The 21,288-nt window shown below is 32.0% G+C and overlaps 1 protein-coding gene and 1 long non-coding RNA gene across 7 annotated transcripts; both read left to right on the forward strand.

The window, feature by feature from the left end:
- The first annotated feature begins 5,326 nt into the window (after nt 1-5,326).
- On the forward strand, nt 5,327-7,169 carry LOC145016139 (uncharacterized). Its single transcript, XM_078974546.1, has 4 exons — nt 5,327-5,839; nt 5,927-6,526; nt 6,623-6,709; nt 6,969-7,169. The coding sequence occupies exons 1-4, from the start codon at nt 5,327-5,329 to the stop codon at nt 7,167-7,169; spliced, it is 1,401 nt and encodes a 466-aa protein (XP_078830672.1).
- Nucleotides 7,170-13,126: 5,957 nt separating this feature from the next.
- On the forward strand, nt 13,127-15,781 carry LOC145018378 (uncharacterized). 6 transcript variants are annotated; one of them, XR_013666976.1, is made up of 7 exons: nt 13,128-13,463; nt 13,907-14,042; nt 14,115-14,406; nt 14,943-14,981; nt 15,169-15,205; nt 15,273-15,435; nt 15,524-15,781. It is a non-coding gene; the product is annotated as an uncharacterized LOC145018378 (long non-coding RNA). The 6 variants fall into 6 exon arrangements; XR_013666973.1 differs by having other exon boundaries at nt 15,386-15,435; XR_013666974.1 differs by having other exon boundaries at nt 13,127-13,463; nt 14,943-15,205.
- The last annotated feature ends 5,507 nt before the right edge of the window (nt 15,782-21,288 follow it).

The raw sequence follows: 21,288 nt of genomic DNA on the forward strand, positions 1-21,288 counted from the left end.
AAATATTGGAAGTCTTATGAGATTCCAATTAAAAGCTAAATAGTGAAATTTAGCGAAAATATGAAACTTTAAATAAGTAAAGTTTTATTATTCGATGTTGTAGAGAATCTCGTTAGAAACTTGTAGGTGAAAACCTCGTCAAAATCCGAGTTATAACGAAGAAGTTATGACCAACCGAAGATCCGCGACAAAACCGGCACGATGTCGAATGACGTAAAAAGTGAGTTTTTGATAAACTACTTTTTAGCCTTAGTAATCTAAATGAAAGTCGTAGTATTCGTTAAACCGAGAAATTCGATAAAAAGAACGCCAAAATCTGACTTCGTATGAGGAAGTCATGATTTTTCGAAGTTTCAACTTAGTAGTAGACAGCTAAAAAACTCGAATTGTAGATCGAGCAATATTTTACCGATACATCCCAAACGAGAATCGAAGGTCTCATCATATATAGTACAACGGTAAAAAGTCTGACGAAAACGGATGTCGGATGAAGAAGTTATGAATTTTTAACGGATTTTCCTGTCCTGGTCTGTTAAAAATAATAATATTAAAAATAAATTCAAAATTAGCCGATGAAGTCTAAACTAAAGTTGTAGAGCGTAATTTTAGCTACGCGTGCATATAAAGAACGTCAAAAACGGAGCTCGTATGCGAAAATTATGGATTTTAGAAGTTCGGGGCCCGAAAACCGAAGAAATTCGCATGAATAGTAACCGGCCACGTCACCTCGCACGAAGCAGGTGCGTCACCGGAGACGTGGCCTCGCCTCGCAATGCTGCGTGTTGCTTAATGATTTGACTGAAGTGCAGTCCAAGGGAATTCCAACGCGCCTCGCTGCGGTGTCCGAGTCTCACCCCTCCACGTCTTGCTTACCCGCCTCGCAGTCGAGCCTCGCATGCAGCCTCGTGGCCTTCGCCTCTCGCGCCACCTGCTTCGCTCCACTGCTGCCACCGAGCCCTTCGCTGCTGACTCACCCTCTCTCCCTCGCTGCCATCTATCTTGTTCTCGGCCGAACCCTCGCCTATAAATAGGAGGACCTGCGAGATCTTCCGACTAACTTTGGAAATTTGCCATTTTCACCCCTAAATCCATATTTTCATTATTTTGACTTTTCCCGTAGCCCCGGTATCAATTTTAGCACCCAAAACACGTCCCGATACCCCCGAGAAGCCGGTAAATTTTATCTTTTCGGTTTTGAAGCCCTACCTTCGCAGAGCCTGGTTTTCAATCAAGCTCCCGGTTTTCAACATAGAAAGACATATTTAAAGCCGAAGTGCTGTCCAAATTACTATTTTAACCCCTGGTTAACTTAAGGTGAGTTCAATATATAAGAAAAATTGTATGTTATGTATTATATGTGCTATGTGCTTTTCAGTATTATCATTCTGAGTTATTTTCTCGTGTTATTCGCTATGTTTATAGCAATTATAATACCTTTGACCATGTGATCAGTGAAAGGACTTAGATTCACATTGGTACTGGTACGTAGGCTCTGGCCATGTAGAGCATGTCTCCGTAAGAGAATGACTTCTATTTTATGACATTGGCAAATGGTTAGACAGGACTATAAGCCTAAAATCTAATAAGATGTTAATTAGAAATTGCATGTTTTCTATGCCATTTGGGCCAAAGCTTTATTGATGTATATCAAGAATTGAAAAGAATATCTTTGAATAATATCTTTGATTGATATGAACGCTTGTCACATGATCTCACACACATCTTGTTGTTCCTCTTTGCTTTTGCCACATTGAAGTATATATATGGCATAACATTATATTGTATCTATTTTTGAACTCACTAAGCGTCACCACTTACCCTATCAATGTTTAACAATTGCAGGTGATAAAAAATAGTATGTTTACATACTATTGAAAGATGTAGAATAGTTTGTAATAGTACTTTTGTACTACTTTTTATGTTTGTATAAATTACAATATCCTAGGTAGTTATGTAATATATATAACACTTTGTAATAGAAGGTTTGTATCCAATAGTTTGTAATTCCCTTTATCAATGTAAAATATTGCTTTTATGAATATGTAAATAGCATGTTTTGGAGTAATGATAATGTGAAATATGAAAGTTTGGGTCTTTCAAAAATACGAAAGTTGGGGTCTTTCAATATATATATATATATATATATATATATATATATATATATATATATATATATATATATATATATATATATATATATATCTACTTATTAAACATAGATTTATGTTGATGTAAAAACATATGAAATTTTAGTTCAGATTCACATTGCTCAGATTCAAAATGTGAATAATAGTAAGTCAGATTCACATTAAGAATTTTGAAATTTGAGTTATATATAATTCAAATTCACATTGTGAATAAATCCATTCGTTGATTTTATAAAACTAATTTATGAGTAATCACAACGTTAAAATATTATAAAATTACATAGATATATATTCTGTTTCATATGTATATTCCACTGAATCAATTTGTAAATGATATATATATATATATATATATATATATATATATATATATATATATATATATAAACATTACTACTATTAGAAACAATTGTAAAACTAACATTACTCTTTATTAGACTGGACTTCAATCAACTTCCTTTTTGATGGGTTAGCTGGTCATTCTTATCGAATATTTGATCTTCTAACCGAACAAGGGCGACTTCCTATGTTACTGTTGTGTGATGTAATTGCGTTTTTATCTCTAGCAACAAGACCACCATTGCGACCACCACTATGGGCACCTCGTGGCGTCATCGGTCAACAAAACAACCCTTAAAAATGAAGAATTAATAAATTGTTGGTTAGAACAAGTATGTATTATAATAGAAAAATATAAAAGATAAAAATGAATAATTAATAAATTGTTGGTTAGAACAAATATGTATTATAATAGGTAAATATAAAAGGAAGACAAAATATCATGCTATAATTAATACACAAATAAATGAAAATACAATGTATATAGAAATAGACCCATCTTAGCTGAAAATATATTAATAAGGTCCACCAATTCCTTTATAATTAATCATAGTTCGATATTCAACTTGTTTCCAGGATTAACTTCCACAACCTAACTGGTTTTAACACAAGTCTGATGCAAAAATCACTTTTATTGAGAATTGCAGGTCACATTTCATTCTTTTATCATTGTATATTATATAATCATTTAAGTAGCTATTTTCATACATTTAACTTTTTGTACTTTTAATTTGAATTCTAACAAATGTATTATTTATTCAAATTTTATAAATAAACATGTTTGTATAATATATCTCTATTTCTACCATAGTAAATGAAAAAGAACACCATCTTCAAAAAAATATTTGAAATTTTTGATTCATAACAACTATTTACAATATGACAATAAATTTTTTTATTAGTATAGATTCAATAACTACTTATTCCATTTTGTTTGTATTTATTTCGAAAGTTAATTTAAAAAATATTCAATGTTTACATTTTAATTTTTAACATCATTATTTAAAATATATCAATAGTTTTTTATTAATATAGATTGAATTACTTACTTATTCATTATATCGTTCGCATTTATGTAAAAGTATTTTTTTTTAAAATAATTAATATTTACGTTAATATTAAACTTTGATTTTTAATAAGCGAGTCTCACTTTATATTTTGTTACTAAACTGTATTTCAAAGTGATAATGGTTAGCTACCGGTTTCTCATGCATTTAGTTATTATTCTCTGCGTATTAATTTATGTATCCAAGGAGTTTTTTGAGATTGATAAGGATAGATATAAATTATTTATTTTATTTTGAATAAATTTAAAATTTAAACCGAGGATAGTCTATTTTTTTTAATAATATGATAGACTTGTACTTGATATTTTACAACTTATAATAATAATATAGATATAGATGGATTTGATCATTGGAAGATAAACAAGGAAAATATTGAGTTGGCATTTAGAGGCATTAATAATTATCCCGTATATCTTTTCCAGAATCATCCCTGTGGTTAATTCGTAACTATATATATGTAATCCCCGTTGAAATTAAAAGAAGACCGAAGCTGGTTGACAGAAAGAATAGGAGTACGTATAGTGGTGATCGAAGGCAGTGAAGTTTCTGTTAGGACTTTTCGTTCGTCAACTTGAGGTATATATAATATAACTTCGGCTCTAGATTTCAAGTATACATATAGTCTTTAATAAACTGATATTTGCACTTATTGAATGTTAAGATTGTATTAACGTAACCTGATTAATTCGACGATATATAAGCATGATCCAACAATCGATTTTAGTGATGTGTTTGTTGTATTGATCATCTGCAAAGAATTAAGTAGAGTTTAGCATTCGGTAGTTTTAATTAATATTTGAGTTAACAAATTAATAGAAGCTCAGAATTAATGTTACCTATCAGCAATTACCATCCAACCCTTCAGTTTTAGGTAATGACTTTTTGGAGCAGTTTTATCAAGTTGTTATATTAATATTAAGTCATTAAATAAACTTTGAAAATTTCGAAGTGGTAATTACTCGTCAATAGTTAATAATTTATGCTTTTAATTGTGTAGACTTTTTTTTTTTTTTTTTTTTTTTTTTTTTTAAACATTAATTTGATTAATTGGATTATTTGAATAAAAATATTACGTAGTATTTTATAGTAGACGCCTATATTAGAACTTTAGACAAGATTTGACGAGTTATCATAAATTGCCAATTAACCGGAATGGGAAAATGATTTACAAGCCCAACGAAGTTTCCAAATCAAAAAACTCCAATTATGTTTTGTCAGTCCAAAAAACCCAACGAACGTAACATTTTGTCTAAAAAGCCCAACTAAGTTACTCTTTCCTAATAAGAGAAATGGATGACGTGACTTATTACCGTATCGGGAAAATGACTTATTACCGTATCGGGAAAATGACTTACACCAACAAAGTTTCCAAAACATTTAAAAAACTCCAATCATGTTTTGACTTTTTAAAAAAGAACCCCAATGAACTTAAACAAAACAAAATTGGGATTTTTTGGATGGTTTGGAACTTTGTTGGACTTTTTAGATAAAAAGTTAAGTTCCTTAGCATGATCGAGATTTTTTGAATAGTTTGGAAACTTTCTTGGGCTTTTAAGTCATTTTCCCAACCGGAATTTGTTAATTTTTGATATTTAGGAATTTTATTTATACAAGTCAAACACACTTCTATTTCATGCAATTTTGTCGATGCTTGATTTTGATCATGCTAATTTCTGAAAGATATTTTATGCATAAAACTGTTTGGTATCAATAAATACATGATATTGGATATTGTTGATTTCATTTTTGGATATTGTTGACTTGATCAGAGCCATGGGAAACGAAACATCAGTACCACTGAAAGTATTTCTCGATGATAAGAAGAAAAAGGTGATGTTCGCAGAAGCAGAAGAAGACTTTGTGGAAATCCTTTTCAGTTTTCTCACTTTGCCTCTTGGAACAATCGCAAGACAGCTCTCAGGAATATTTCCAGACCCAAACTCCATGAATACAAAACTTGGAAGCTTAACTTCTCTCCATGAAAGTGTCAGGAGTTTAAATATAACACATTTCTCAAGCCTTGAATCTAAGGGTTCCCTATTTCATACAATTAATTCATCAGCTCATCTGTGTAAAAAACTTAAAGTAAATCTGGATCATGATCACAGAGTGCATGTGTGTCCTCATGAAGAAATTTTTCTCAAAAAGAAGGCTAAGTTCATCATTACTGATGATCTCAATGTAGTACCTATTGTGCTTGATAAAAGCATTGAGCTTCTTAATTCTCTTGGTGTTGACTACATTGATGAACTACAGGAGAAAACCATGAACTTTGACTTAAAAGAGGTAATTAAGCTTTTTTATTATAATTGAATTTTTCAAAAGTTAACGTGTAGTATTAATATACTCACTTCAAGTTATTATTTCATGCAGTTCGTCCATCTACTTAAGTGGTCACTATTTACGAATAATCCTTTGACAAATTATGTGTATGGGGGAAGAAAGCTAAGTTCATCGTTCTTCACATACTCTACATTAACAATTCCAAGTACCTCTGGCCAGATTCAGACTCAGAAAGTAAAATTACTTATACAAAAATCAAAGAAGAAGGTATTATGTGCACAAGTGGAGAATCATTTTGTGGAACTTCTTTTTAGCTTCTTAACTATCCCATTTGGTGCATATGAACGTTTAACAAAGGATATTGGTTCATCTCCATTGATGGGTATAAGTAATCTTTACAATAGTATTTCAAGTTTGGGAGAATACTTGACATCTGAGGATGTGAAGACGATGCTACTTTGCCCAAAGATTGCAGGAAGTTATGTTTGTGTGACTGATTTGCTGCCGATTTATGAAGTAAATAAACGCCAAGGTTCTTTCCTTAGAAAAGAACAAACAACAATATTCATGGTTTCCAATGATTTGAAAGTAACAACGTCTCCATCAATAGCTACAATTTCAAAGTTTAACACATCCGGTGTTCCTATCCATGATATGGAGCTTCTTGAATTGAGCATTGGTGAACAAGAGGTAAGATATATAGCTATACATGAATATTAATAAATCCTTTAAGTTAATTAAAACAATTTACATGCATGACACCATTTGCTTTGATTATGCGCACAGGCACTTTTACTTCTCAAGGCATCTCTAACGTCAAGATCAGCTTTAACTGATTGGTTCAGGGCATTACTATCTATGAAGAAATTAAAGGTAAAAAAGCATCACTTTTTTGGACACACTACAACTAGCTATTATTCCTCTTCTTAGGTGAGAAAATTAGAATTGTTTATATCTATACTCGTTACATATACTTAAATTGATAATGGGTCATTCTAGGCTTGCTATTTAACAGTTTAACTTTTCATTGTTAAAACTGAAGCATGTTGCTTCTATTAATTTGGTTCATTACTATTCATTTTCTCCATATATATTGTTACCATTGTTGATAACAACAGTTTTTCTATTGTAGGATCTTGTGCCAAACAATGATTTTGGTGTAGATGGAGGAAGCATGTCGGAAGAAGAAGTTGGTTCCAATTCAGAAGTAGAAAGTCATACTGACAAATTATCCGTGGCTGGAGATGCTGGAAGGGAGTCCGAAGAAGAAGCTGTGTTGATTTCAGAAGAAGAAAATCATAGTGATACATTATCCGTCATATCGTTCGATTAGATAGTTGGGTTTATAGTATCTATTTTAATTAGGCTTATTGCTACCATTTTAAACTCTATATGACTTTTGAAACCACTACAAGAAACTAGAGTATTACCGGCGACACGTGTCGTCGCTAAAAGATGGACTTGTCGCCGCTAATACCATTAGCGGCGACGTGTCGTCGCTAAAACGTCGACGCTGATGTTTCGTCGCTATTGATTGATTTGTCGCCGCTAATACTTATCTGTCGTCGCTAAAGACATGTCGCCGCTAATACTTGTCTGTCGCCGCTAAAGACCTGTCGCCGGTAATAACCGACTGTCGCCACTAAAGGCGTCGCCGGTATTGGTGTTTTTCTTATATATATATATATATATATATATATATATATATATATATATATATATATATATATATATATATATATATATATATATATATTTATATATATTTATATATATTTCTCAATAAAATTGAAAAAAAACTGGTATGATATTAATTAATCTAATCCTACATCATTCAATTCCAAAATATTAATATAGTATCCGATTTAACATATAACAAAATAACAAAAATACTAGTCTAAAATACTTGCACAGATAAAACATAAAAAAATCCTACAACGATCTACTCGTCATCATCGCTCTCCTCGTTTCCTCCAATTTCATTTCGTTGTGGCAACGAACGAAACCAATCTTCAAGCGCAGCACTACATGCCGGATCTTTTAACATTGTTTGAAGCATTTCCAACTACAAATAAAACAACATAGTCTTATAAGTTAAACTTGCATTATAACATTCTATATACAAAATATACATTCCATATATCAAACTATAACCAAACTAACAATTACCAAGCTATAAAATACCAATATATCAAACTATAACAAAACTAACAATTACCAATATATTAACTACTATCAAACAAACAATTACCAAAATTTAAAACTATTACTAAACCCACAATTACCAACATTTTAAACAATTACCAAATTTAAATAGTCTTGTCACCTGTGATTGTGGTAGTGGTTGTGTTAGTGGTTGTTCCTGATCGTACATCGACACAACCGTAGAAGGTTTACGTCCGATGCCTCTGATATGGCCACGTCGAACACCCAATATTTTTTCAAAACAATTTTGTGTATCCTTCGGTGTTAGACCGCTGGCTTCAGAAGAAGCTTGAGTTTGTTGACTGATCTCAAAGAGTAAAGCATTCTGTATTTTCAAAAAATAAAAAGTATAATAAAAATTAGATTACTAACTACCCCTTGACGATATAAGTACTTATATGAAAATACAAATTAACCACTTACGTATTGTTGCTCGACTGCAGGACTACTAAACACCCCATGGCGATCAGTATTGGCCTTGCGAAATGCTTCGATTCGAGCAATGTCCTATTTAACATTAAAAATTAGATTAATTATAATTTAAATAAACAATTAAACATATCATAGTTTACTTCTTTGAAACATGCATTGCTATACGAGCACGATCCCCCTCTGTTTACAACTTGTTGTTGTGCACGGACTCCTTTGTTTGACGCCGAACGCTTTAGAAATTCAGGAGTTTGAAAATGCTCGACTGCTTGCGCCCAATTTTCACGTGACATTCCATCGGGGGGGTTGGCTAATGCCCTTGGGATATCTGTAAGCCCCCCGACATTCTCAAAATAAGTATGCGCTTTATTTTTCCGGCCTCTATAAATTCTTTGCAAAGTCGCATCAATGCTCTGCAACAACTGAGCACGCTCGGGATCCAAGTTAACCTTATCTAAATCAAACTTATTCTACAAATACAAAAAAGTTAGTTAGTTAAATACCAATTAGAACTAAATTTAAAAGATTGTCCGAGTTACCTTTAAATGAACCACTGTGGCATTCCTTAAAGCGGGGGAAACATTGTCCCAACCAGATACGTTCAAAGGGATGTTCATCCATATATACTTCCCAATCTCACGGGTAAACCAATTTCCATGGTTCCCGACAGGGGAATATGTCAGCTCCCTATCGAAATCCAAATCTACAGGCTTTCCCTTGTTTGCCCGTATTATCTTTGATAGTTGAATGTTTTTTGCTAGGCCTCTTCTTTTCTTAGGGAGCTCGGCTGAAAAATATAATTAAAAATATTAGTCACGATAGCTTATAATACATCGATAAAAATATCTAACAACTATATCATAATAAGACTTACCATCCTGTTCGTGTTGACCACGACCAAAGCCTCCGGGAGGTGGTGGATCCCCGGCTCCGTCACCTCCATGTCCTAAGCCCATAACATCCGCCATCACGTAGAAGAGTATCGCCCAACTAAACCCCATATATAGCCTGCAGAATTACAATATGAATAGAATTTACAGATTCATTATACCAAAATATACTTCTAAATAGAAAATCATACAAATTCATCTAAATACATTTCCATGCACAAATTAAAATTACTACAAAAACTATAACTTATCAATTAAGAACTTTATCACTCATCATATGTATACCAAACTATTAAACCTAAATATCACATAATCATACATATATACAATAGATTCAATTCCATTTTTTCACTTTATTTTAAACATACAATACAACTTTCATATTCCAATTAATTTCATGCAATTATACAATACATCCAATTTCATACAATACATCAAATTCAAATTCCATTTTCAAATAATTTGATTTTATAAAGGTAACTTAATTTGATTCTAAAGGTAAATTAATTAGATTTTATAATTAATTTAATATTTTCTTTTTTGTTATTAGTTTAATTTATTAAACTAACTTTATTTTAATTTTAATTTATTAAACTAACTTTATTTTATTTTAATTTTAACATTAACTTGATTTTACAACTAATTTGTTATTTTTTTAATGTTTTTTTTAAATTAATTTAAATTTATTCTATAATTAAATTAATATTACTAGAAGTACGTTGCTATTAATAACCTAATTAAAGCTAAAGTTGTAATGACCAACATTAAGTCACTAAAAGTATGTTGCTATTAAGTAGGCCAAACATTAAGTCACTAACAAAATTAAACACTTTGTATATTCCAATTTCATCCAACTTCATACAAATATAAACATCTAAATTTCATTTTCAGGCAATGTGGTATAAACATAAATTTCAATCCAACAAATGTATATATTCATGTCATTTTTTTTTTATACATCAATGTAATCTAAACATAATTATCAAAATATACACAAAATGCATAATTAAATTCCCACAAATCTGGAAAAAAAAAACACACACACACACACACAAACCAACAAAATAATCCAACAAAATACATATAATCAAACAAAATTATCCAACAAAATGCTCACATTAACCACTTCATATCTCAAAATACAAACATAATCACTCAATATAATTAAAAAATGTTCACATTTTATCATCTTAATTAACACAAAAACAGAAAAATCATAGAAAAAGATGAGAAATTCGACCTTGGGGGAAGGAGGGGCAATTTCGGAATTTGCAAAAATATCACCGGTTTATGGCAATCTTGGGGGAAGGAGGGGCAAGCACCGGTCCAAGAAGCAATTCCAACTCCACAAACTTGTCAAAAAATCGTGATATTGAAGAAAGAAAGAGAGGAAAACGAGAGAAGGTGGAAGGTAAGGAAGAAAATGGCAGAAAGAGAACCTGTGAAGGGGTAATCTGCGTTTAGTATTAGCGGCGACGGCCTTTAGCGGCGACGCAAGGGCAATAGCGGCGACATCAGGGCAGTAGCGGCGACATGTGGAGGGAAAAGGAAATGCGCGTTTCCGCTTTCCTCTACAGCCGTTAGATCAAAATAAAATCCGACGGATGGGGTGAAAATGACGCGGATCGCTAAATCAAAGCATTAGCGGCGACGCCTTTAGCGGCGACGCATAGCAATAACGGCGACATGTAACGCGTCATTTACATGTCGCCGCTATTGCTATGCGTCGCCGCTAAAGGCGTCGCAGCTAATGCTTTGATTTCTTGTAGTGAACGATGAATTTGGACTTTTTTTCTATTGTCTTTCTGGTTGGATAAATAGAAAAACGAAGAAAATGATCTGACTAGATATATAATGGAATGGAATAGTTTGGTTAACCTATAAGGAATGGAATGAATTTTTATATAGTAATTTTTATATTATTAATTGTGATTAAATCACAATATAGTATAAAGCTCATACAAAAGAAACTAGTTTAATGAGCTCAGCAAATCATTGCGTACATGACTGACGACCCACGATACTAGTAATAGGGAAGCATGGACTTATAAGGTTGAATGGTGTGGTATTCACTATAATTCAACCAAAATTACTTATGTAAAATCAAGCGAATATAATGACATGATTCTTTTAAGATAAAAGTACTCACTTTTGGTTCCAACCCTACAAAAATAAAACAAAAATAATGGTAGAAGCCACATAAATCAGAAACAAGGTGAAACAGAAACCTTGGAGAAATAAGAAGCTTTGGAGAACCGATGTTGGAGAGGAAGAATATGGTGAAGCTAATTTCGATGAGGATGAAGTTGGAGATGCAAGAGGCTGGTGAGGTAGAAGTTGATGATGTCGAAACCTACGATGGTGAAGAAGTCACTGAAGAAAATGTCGTTCAAAGGGGGAGGGGATGTCCCTCAAGGCATGTTAGTGCCATGCAAAAGAGAGTTTTCTTGGAAATTAATTCAATCAGTGTATTTGGTTGATTCAGACTCTTTTGAGTCTTTTTACTCATCTTACTCGGCCAAAGGCTCAAAATTACATCATCCAATGGGTTGATTAACCGAATCAGACCTCACCTTTTACTTGACTCAGTAAAATATATTAAAGGGAAATTTAAAGTTTAAGTCCATGAAGTTTACTTTCTTATTGCATAACTATCTTAGCCTCATTTTCTTTTAAAATTTTGACATTTTAAAGTTCTAAATTAATCCTATTGACTTTCATAATTTGCACTAGTCATATTTAAATTAGTTTGATTTAATTTTTAGTTTTCCATTTTGACACTTAACCCCTTATTAAATTTAAACGTAAAACAGACTATTTAATAAAGTTAAGTATATAGGACTTCAATTTTATTTTATTATAAAATGAATAATTGAAACTTTCTTCCAAATAATGTTGATTAACTGAGTCAGACCTCTTACTGGAAATAAAGATCATGGGTAGTACTATCACTGCAAGAAAAGTCTATTTTAATGACTAGCTTTTACTGATGACCTAAAATGTGGTCACTAATAACATCATTTAGTCACCATATTTTTAGTCGTCACTAAATTTTTGGTAATACTACAAATTTAATGACCACTATCATGATGGTCGTCACTTACCCATCAGTAAAATATAAAATAAAGTTTAAATAATTACGTTATAACAAGTATTAGTGACCAAAAATAGTGATCACTATATTGGAGACTTAGTGACGAAAAATAATGATCACTTGATTGGAGATGAAAAATAGTAGCATTAGAGATTTAGTGACAAAAAATAATGGTCACTGACTTGACTACTCAGTGAGCATAAATAACGGTCACTGGATTAAAAACTTAGTGACCAAACATAGTGGTCACTAGCTATTTATATATTTATGAGCTGAAAAATAGTAATCAGTAATTAAATATACAATTGAAAATTGCAAAAAAGTTAGGACAGTATGATAATGATCACCGAACAAATTTCATTATAAATTTAAAAACAAAATAAAAATTATAAACTCATATCATGTAAATGGCCACCATGATGGTTTATTCGATGGAAGTGCATTGTGGTAATTTCACATTAAATATACAATGTTAAATAGTATGGTGTCATTACATATAGGTTTGTTAATTTCATTTTAGTGATTTTTACACATTTGATGTTAGGGTAATTTCGTAATTTGGTATAAACGGGTTTGGAGTAATAATAATCCTAGTAAAGGTCTTAGTGGAAATGCTTAAAAGATGAAGGGGTAACTCAGTATGATAAGTTGAGGATTAAATACTAATAAAATAAAGCAAAATGTGGTTATCATCTCCATTACGTATTTACGCTATGCAGACATCCCCTCGCTTTCCTCTATTCATAATCTGCATTGAACACCGCCACTATCGTTACCTCGCCTTTCGTCTTCCGTCGGCGCTGCTACCGCATCAAATCACCACTTTCTCCTTCGTTCAGTATAGTACCGTGCTCCAAAGTTTGAAGCCCTAGTTTTCCCAATTGAAGCTTCGATTAGGTAATCACTTCCCCCAAAATTTGACTAAGGTGTGATTAGGGCTCGAAAAACCTCAATCGGGGCTTAATTCCTCGCATTTGATTCTGTGTTCATCATTACTAATTTTCGAAAGGTAATTTTATCCTTTTCTCAATCTCTCTTCTCCTCTTCCTCTTTGATTGCTTAGGGACGACATCCTCCTCTACCTACTTTTTCGGTTCTCAACTCCATTCTGATTCATGTTCAGAATCACACACTTACACAAGCACGTATGAACACACACAATCGAAAACACATAGAAATATGTAATCACTTATGAAAGGATTCGATTTCTTTAACTTTATTGTACGTTTCCGATTGAGGGCTGCCGTGGTGGCGTTTGTTCCCCATTGTTTAGTTTGAGGTTTTATGATCGATTTGTTGTGTGCCTCTGAGTAATGTTAGAATTTTTTGTGATTTTCTGTTATTTATCTTCTAGATTATGGAAATTTTGAGGTGATTAATTAGTGATATGATCTTATTTGTTTAGTTTGAATGTGATTTAACATTTGACATTCTTTTTGTTTTTATCAACAGACTTTTAGATCCATTGCAATATCAGTCTATTGTTGATGCAGAGTGGAATATCATTTATGATAAGTTGGATAAATGTGTGAAGACTGGTGCCAAGATTGTACTTTGTCGTCTTGCTATTGGTGATCTGGCTACACAGGTTGGCTGGTGTTGACTCTTTTGACTTTTCCACAAATGAAATTCAAATTTTAAAAGTTTTTTTTGTTATCAGTATTTTGCAGACAAAGATATCTTCTGTGCTGGAAGAGTTGATGAAGATGATCTGCACCGAGTTGCGGCTGCAACGGGAGCTACTGTACAGACATCTGTCAACAATGTTGTAGATGAGCTACTGTACAAACATCTGTCAACAATGTTGTAGACATCTGTCAACAATATTGATTAAGTAACATTGAATTTTTAATCCATCTGCTTAATCCAGTCAACATATATCAATACTACATCAAGCAGGGGACATACTACTATGGACCCCCTACCCCCTCCTTTATCCCATAGTAATGGAAGTAAGTTTCTCATACTTCCTTTTTCAATAGGATTATTTGATTTCAGTAATTTTATTAACTACATTTTTTATTACTTTTTACATGAATATGTTTTTAACTTTATATTACCAAAAACCAATCAGAGTTTGCTTTTTGAATTGGTGAATAGGCTTATATACCTACATGTGAGTCATTTTTTTTAATATATTTTAGTAGTCGATTTAAAAAACTGCTTATTGATTATAAAAGTAAAGCGATTGAATTTGCTTAGATGTGAGTCATTTAAAAAACATTTGATGTTGCAGATGAGGTATTTTTCATTTTTAGTATTATTATGATATTATCACAATCTATATAACTCTTAGGATTTTTTTTTTCAATTTGCATTTATATCTTGAATTTTATCTATTTGGCCCCTTCAAGCTCTTTCCATACAATATGGGGTTTTCCAGTCAATTTACAGTTACCGGAAAGAAAAGATATCATTTTTAAACAATGAGTACTCTTGGTTTTATGATTTTTAATTTTTGCTTACAAAGTTGTTCCTTTTTTATCAGCATGAAAGATGGCTTAAACCCATTCTATGCCGCCTGCAGGTTAGTTTCCTCTTTCAAATGACCATTTTGCCCCTAAATGGTATATATATATATATATATATATATATATATATATATATATATATATATATATATATATATATATATATATATATATATATTCCTTTTTGTTGTTATTACAACCACCTCCTCCACTTAATGACACCAACCCATACAATGTATTTAGACTAAAGGAGAAAGCTCACAGACTTTATACAAGAAGGGTAAGTCTATCAATTCTTCATATTTTTACATAATCTAAGGTATTAAAAAATGTTTATACATTTTCAGATGCAAAGAAGAGAAAACAATGTCTAATTATTTGAAAAGCTTCACGATGTTCTTTTTAACCCATATATGTTCTCATCCTACTTCTTAATCTTACATTTTATTTGTCAATCAAGTGATGCGCAATCTTGATCAAGCCAAAAACTTACTAGAAGCTTTAATCAAGGTACCCTCACACACACACACACATTTCATTTTATTTCTTATTTTTATTTTGGTAGTGATAATGACTAGATGAAGAATGTGTGCAACAGAGAGAGGAGAAAAAGAGATATGTTTTACCTTTTGAGAATCATCGTTCACACAAGAACCTCATCCCTTTCAGCTTTCAACTTTCACCTTTGTGTGTGGTTGGTTGAACACAAGTTTACCCTTGGAAGCAATTGAATTTACTTTTAATCCACATTGATCTTTATATGTTTGTTTTTGAAATATTGGATAAAATATATGGATTTTGTTTTTTAAAATGACATCTAATTTTCATATTAAAATTGTGAAGATTTATTTGGTTATTGTTGTTGTATTGTAAAAATTTATAGGATTGATTTTTCTTTTGTCTAATTGGATATTGTTATATTTCATATTAAAAATGACATTTGATATTTCAATAATTTCTTAATTATTGACCCCCTTTTTGTGTCTAATATGATAAATCAGTGACGACCTGTTTATGTGGTGACTAATCGGATAAAACAATGACGACTTTAATTGATCACTAAGTAGATAAAATAGTGACGACTTTTATTGATTAGTGACAACATAGTGACGAAGTGGGTCGTCACAGATTTAGTGACGAGTATATTTTAGTCACTCTTTACTGACCATATTAATATTTTGTGACAAAATCGGTTTTGTGACGGACCTAGAGTGACGAAAAGTGACGACTTGAATTTTGGTCACTAAATCATTTAGTGACAATTCATACTATTGTTAGTGACCATTTTGTTTTGGTCACTAATTGGCATTTTTTTGTAGTGTATGAGTTTCACGAATCCATTGCGACGAGAATCGAAAAGCAAGATGCAGTCTAGACAATTTACCGACCTGATGAAAGGACTTCGGTCCAAACATTTGGAAAGTATTGCACCAATCTAACCAAAAGTAAAGAATTTAGGGAAGAACAAGATTTTCATGTTCAAATAGTATATCAGTACGAAACAGATCATGAGTGAGATGGAGAATGTGATTACAACCCAATAGTCATAAATGAGAGGAAGCCACAGTAATCAGGGGATTCTTTGGCAAGAACTACATGAATGACATTTATATAGATAGTAACAACTCGACAAATGTTATATACAAACACTTTTACAAGCAACTCTTGAGCCACGTATAAAACCACCTGAAACACATCTACCCAGCTTCGTCGAACATAACGTATAGCCGGAAGCAACATTCATGTTACCGCTTACCCTAGTAGACTACAACAAAGGTAGGACCGACACTAAACTAGGGACCTTGTTAAAAATAAAATTTTAAAATTATTTTAAAATATAAGAAAAAGAGTTTGGAAATATATGATATTTTGAAGTTTATAAAAAATAGATATGATTTTTAAAACTTAGATTGGACAAATATGATATTATGATACTTAAAAAGGGTATACATTGGTGGAGTCAGGATCAAAGTAAAGAGGTAACGCAAAAAATATTTCGCATAATATACAATAAGAAAAAAAACCGTAATTTCATTAGACATAATAAAGTTTCAAGAAAAAATAATCATTAACCGTTAACCATAAGTCCCTAATTTAACAAAACATAATCGGTAATTTTTAATTTTTCGACAAAATGTCAAAAATATGAAATTTGAAAGACAAAACTGCAAATTTAGTCCCTGTGGTTTGCCAAAAAATGTGGATGGAGTCCAAAATCTTTTCAACTTGCATCATTGGTCCAAAATCAGATTTTTTTGTGGTTATGATCCCTATCAAACATAAAAAGACTCTTATACCCTTTTAATTTATTTTTTACGTTTTTTTTATTTCTTTTACCATTTCTATAATTTAAAAATAAAAAAGAAACAACAAACCTCCCAACCCTATTACCCGGTTACCCTTTTCCCCCTCTTCCCTTTCTCTCTCTCTCACACACACACATACACACACATCCCCAAGAAAACCCAGAACCACCATTTTTCACCATCTCCACCATAGATTCACCTCTACTACACGGTAAAATCAGCCATGCTCGCCAAAAAGCGTCCCACCTGCTGTGAGGTCCATGTCTCGAGCTCCACCTGTAAACATCTTTCTTGTTTCTTTCAAAAATTGGTTGTTTTTGGTCTTGATGACTGATGATGACTAACAAAGTATTCTGCATCACCTCTTGAACTAGAATCTTCACCTTTGAGCTCTTTCTTCATCTTCTTTAAGCTCAACCTGATGTTCAGACATGCTTCACGATCTTCTACAAAATCAAACGAGTTACATTTCATGATGAGTTTTCATTCATTAAACAAATTATTGAGGCAATAAAGATTCTATCTTCTTGCTAAATGAAAAGAAAAATTAACATTCTTATACATGTTCTCTGAATTGAGATTTATCCATCCGATGGAGTGGGTAAGTTGCTACCAGAAAGAATGGATGAGAGTGATAAAGTGAAAAGAACACAGAGGAGAGGAAATCCAATTTCCTCCATTAGAGAAGGTTGGAGAGTGAGGAGTGAAAGTACAAGACTACAAAAGCCACCCTTTATGCCTTCGATTTTATGTTGCAGGTCTAAATGATAAGAGAATTTCAACGACTTAGCCTTAAAACTAAAGCTTCATACCTGATTCATCCTATGATCGTGTTCTTGCTTTCATCCCAGATTCATCCTACGTTCCTCAAATCAAAGAAACCTTATAGCCACAGAAGGGTTCTCAAACCTCGGTTATTCCCAATTCAATACAACTTATGCAATATAAGGATCGATGCATTTGATTCAAGTTCCTTTGTTCATCCTTGACATATTATTAGGGCTCCAATTTGTTCAACACAAACTTGAAAAATGGATGAACAACCCAGAAAATCTATTATCCAACCTTACATCCATTTTCTTCTTCTTCACCTTAACTGCAAGACAAGATGAATTATACAAATTCGTTACCAGGTTCTTCTCATCAGACTTCAAATTGAAAAAACCCATCAGCCAAGCATACATCAATACTATCAAACTGTAGGAGTTTTTCCTCCTGTGATTACTATTCGTTGTCACTTGAGGATGGTGGGTACCATTGAGTAACATCTCCTCCATTTTTGTTTCGTTCCATATTTTCTTCGATTTGTAATCAACATAAATGTTTTGTTTTCTCCATTCCAAATTTTCATGGGATTGATATTTCTATGTTTCAGGTGTGTTTGAGCTTTTCTCTGTAACTAGTATAGCTTGGTTAAAAAAATATGTGAGAAGGATGTGAAATAGAGCAGTAAGGAAGAAGAAGATGAAGAGAGAGAGAGAGAGAGAGAGAGAGAGAGAGGGAAGGGGGAGAGGGTAGGGATACGGTGGGTGAGGGTAGGGTGGGCAAATTCTTGTTTTTTGTATTATTTTTAAATTAAAAGGGTGTTAAAGCAACTAAAAAAATTAAAAAATAAATTAAAAGGGCAAAATAGTCCTTTCAACTTTTTGAGAGACTAAAACCACTAAACACTTTTGATTTTAGACTAGTGGTGCAAGTTGGAAAAATTTTAGACTCCATCCATATATTTTTGTTAACCACAGGGACTAAAATTGCAGTTTTGTCAATTTGAAATAACTTAACAATAATAATAGAATTGAGTTTTATTTATTTATTGATTTACTTGTTTCATCATGCAAGCTGATTAGCTGACCGCCGGAGTTCGCCGGAAAAATACTACCAACAACAACAACAAGCAGCAGCGTGAAATTGTGAGTGCGCATGGGAGGGAGGAACGAACAAACAACTACAACAACAATTTTGGGTCTTCCGATTTTTTGCAAAACAATAATATTTGGCTTCTACCTTTCTTTGTTTCGTTAAACTACTTTTTCTTTTGGGCTTAAAAAATTTGAAATTTATTGGGCATTTTGACTATTTTAAATATTTTGAGCTATTTTGTATTTTGATTTATAATTTAGAAATAACCTAATATTTTTTAGGGTAGTCCAAATGTTTTGCTGGAGTAGCATCACAACATAAAACGAAAATTTTCAAAAAAAAATTAAATTACTGGACAAAATTTAAGGAGTATGCTCGGCTACCCGAGCTCCTACATGGATCCACCAATGAAAATATATACAAAATTCTCCCTGTAAAAATTGCCAATAATTTTTATGTAATTAAAACTGGTCATAGAATAATAAGTTACAATGTTTAGTTTTTCCGTGAAACCCCATATTCAAATATTGTGAATCCAAATATGTATATTTTAATAAGCTTAGTTTTTCCAGTGAAACCCATATTTAAATCTTGTGATTATGTATATTTTACTAAACTTTAATCGAATCCATTAAAGGGTTGCCTTTTTTATTCGTGCCTTATACTCCGTATTTTATAAAAATTTTAATCTAAATTTTATGGGGCGACCTTTTTTTATTATTGTCCCAGCCCAGGCCCAAAACCTGTTCCGCTAGTTATACTTTGTGTTTTATATTGGTTTATCAGAGCTTTTTTAATTATTTAAATTAATGTAAAATATTGGGGTTTCTGTATTATAGATAAACAAGGAAATATGGACTTGACGTTTCAGTACTAATAGTATTATAGATAAACAAGGAAATATGGAGTTGGAATTCTCATATATCTTTCTAGAATCATCCCCTAAATTAAATCATGTCTTACCTATAAAATCACCTTACGTAAGAGAGAAATTAGTTTTTTTCAGCAGAAGGAAGCAGTCGTCGTGATTGGAGGGAGGCATTAAAGTTTCTATAACTTCGGCTCTAGATTTCAACTTTCACGTACGTACTTCTCTCTAGCTTCTTTATGTGCATGTATTAGACGTTAGCGTTGCCTGATTAATCAATCATCATACCACTGATGAACAGACTTTTTGTGGTGTGTTTGAGTTAACATATTAAATTATTAGACAAACTCACGATCAGAAGCTAAAAATCAGGTTTAATGGCAGAATATTCACCCAACAAAAATCAGGTTGGGTCTAGAACCAAGATCCGACCAGTTTAGGTCCGATTGTGGTCTTAACTTCAATCTGTGTCACATCCCATTCTAATGTGTATAAGCTTTCGATTCAAAGTTATGCAGTTATGCTTAGTATTCATGTTAATGAAATATTCTAGAGTTTACATTATAATAGTTTTGCCCAAAACCAGTTCGACCAAGACCAAAAAAAAGACGCCTAGAATAATTTCGTTCGCTTAGGGTATAACTTTTTAAAAAAATATATTGGGCTGAAAATACTTAAAAAAGAAAGGACAAAAGTTGTGGGCTAGCCCACAACAAAAGAAAAACAAGATCTGGATCCAGGCTGAGGTCCATTAATGGACTCATCGACTGTTATGTATTCAGGATTCAGAAATCGCCATTCATCCCCTCAAGTTTTTATAATTACTTTTCAATCCGAATCTATCCTAATCAATTGAAAAGACCCCTAGAGCATTTTTATTAAATTGTTATTTTAAAACCCTTAATTCAAAAATTACAATATTTCGAAAATTTAAATAATTCTTAAAAGTTATGAATTAAAGTGTTATTTTTAACATCTGATTAGTTAGATTACACCTCCGTATAGTATATGCCTAATTTAGGATTTTTGGGCGATATTTTATTTAGGGAGATAACGAGTTGTCATAAGTTGCTAACTAACCGTATTTAATTTTGTTAATTGTTTATATTTAGGAAAGTTACCTATCTATACATTGTTGATTTCATGCAATTTTATTGGTGCTTCAACCTAGCTAGAGTTTATTTTATATCATCCATAGATATTTGGTCTATTCATGTCATTATTTGATGCAAATAACAGTTTGGTGTTTTGATACGTACACTGTATACGTATAATATAAACGTTTATTAATTTTCTAGCTATAATATTGTTAACATGATCAGACGTACG

Source organism: Lactuca saligna, chromosome 9, assembly GCF_052625555.1.
Source record: "Lactuca saligna cultivar CGN05327 chromosome 9, ASM5262555v1, whole genome shotgun sequence".
Classification (NCBI taxonomy): Eukaryota; Viridiplantae; Streptophyta; class Magnoliopsida; order Asterales; family Asteraceae; genus Lactuca; species Lactuca saligna.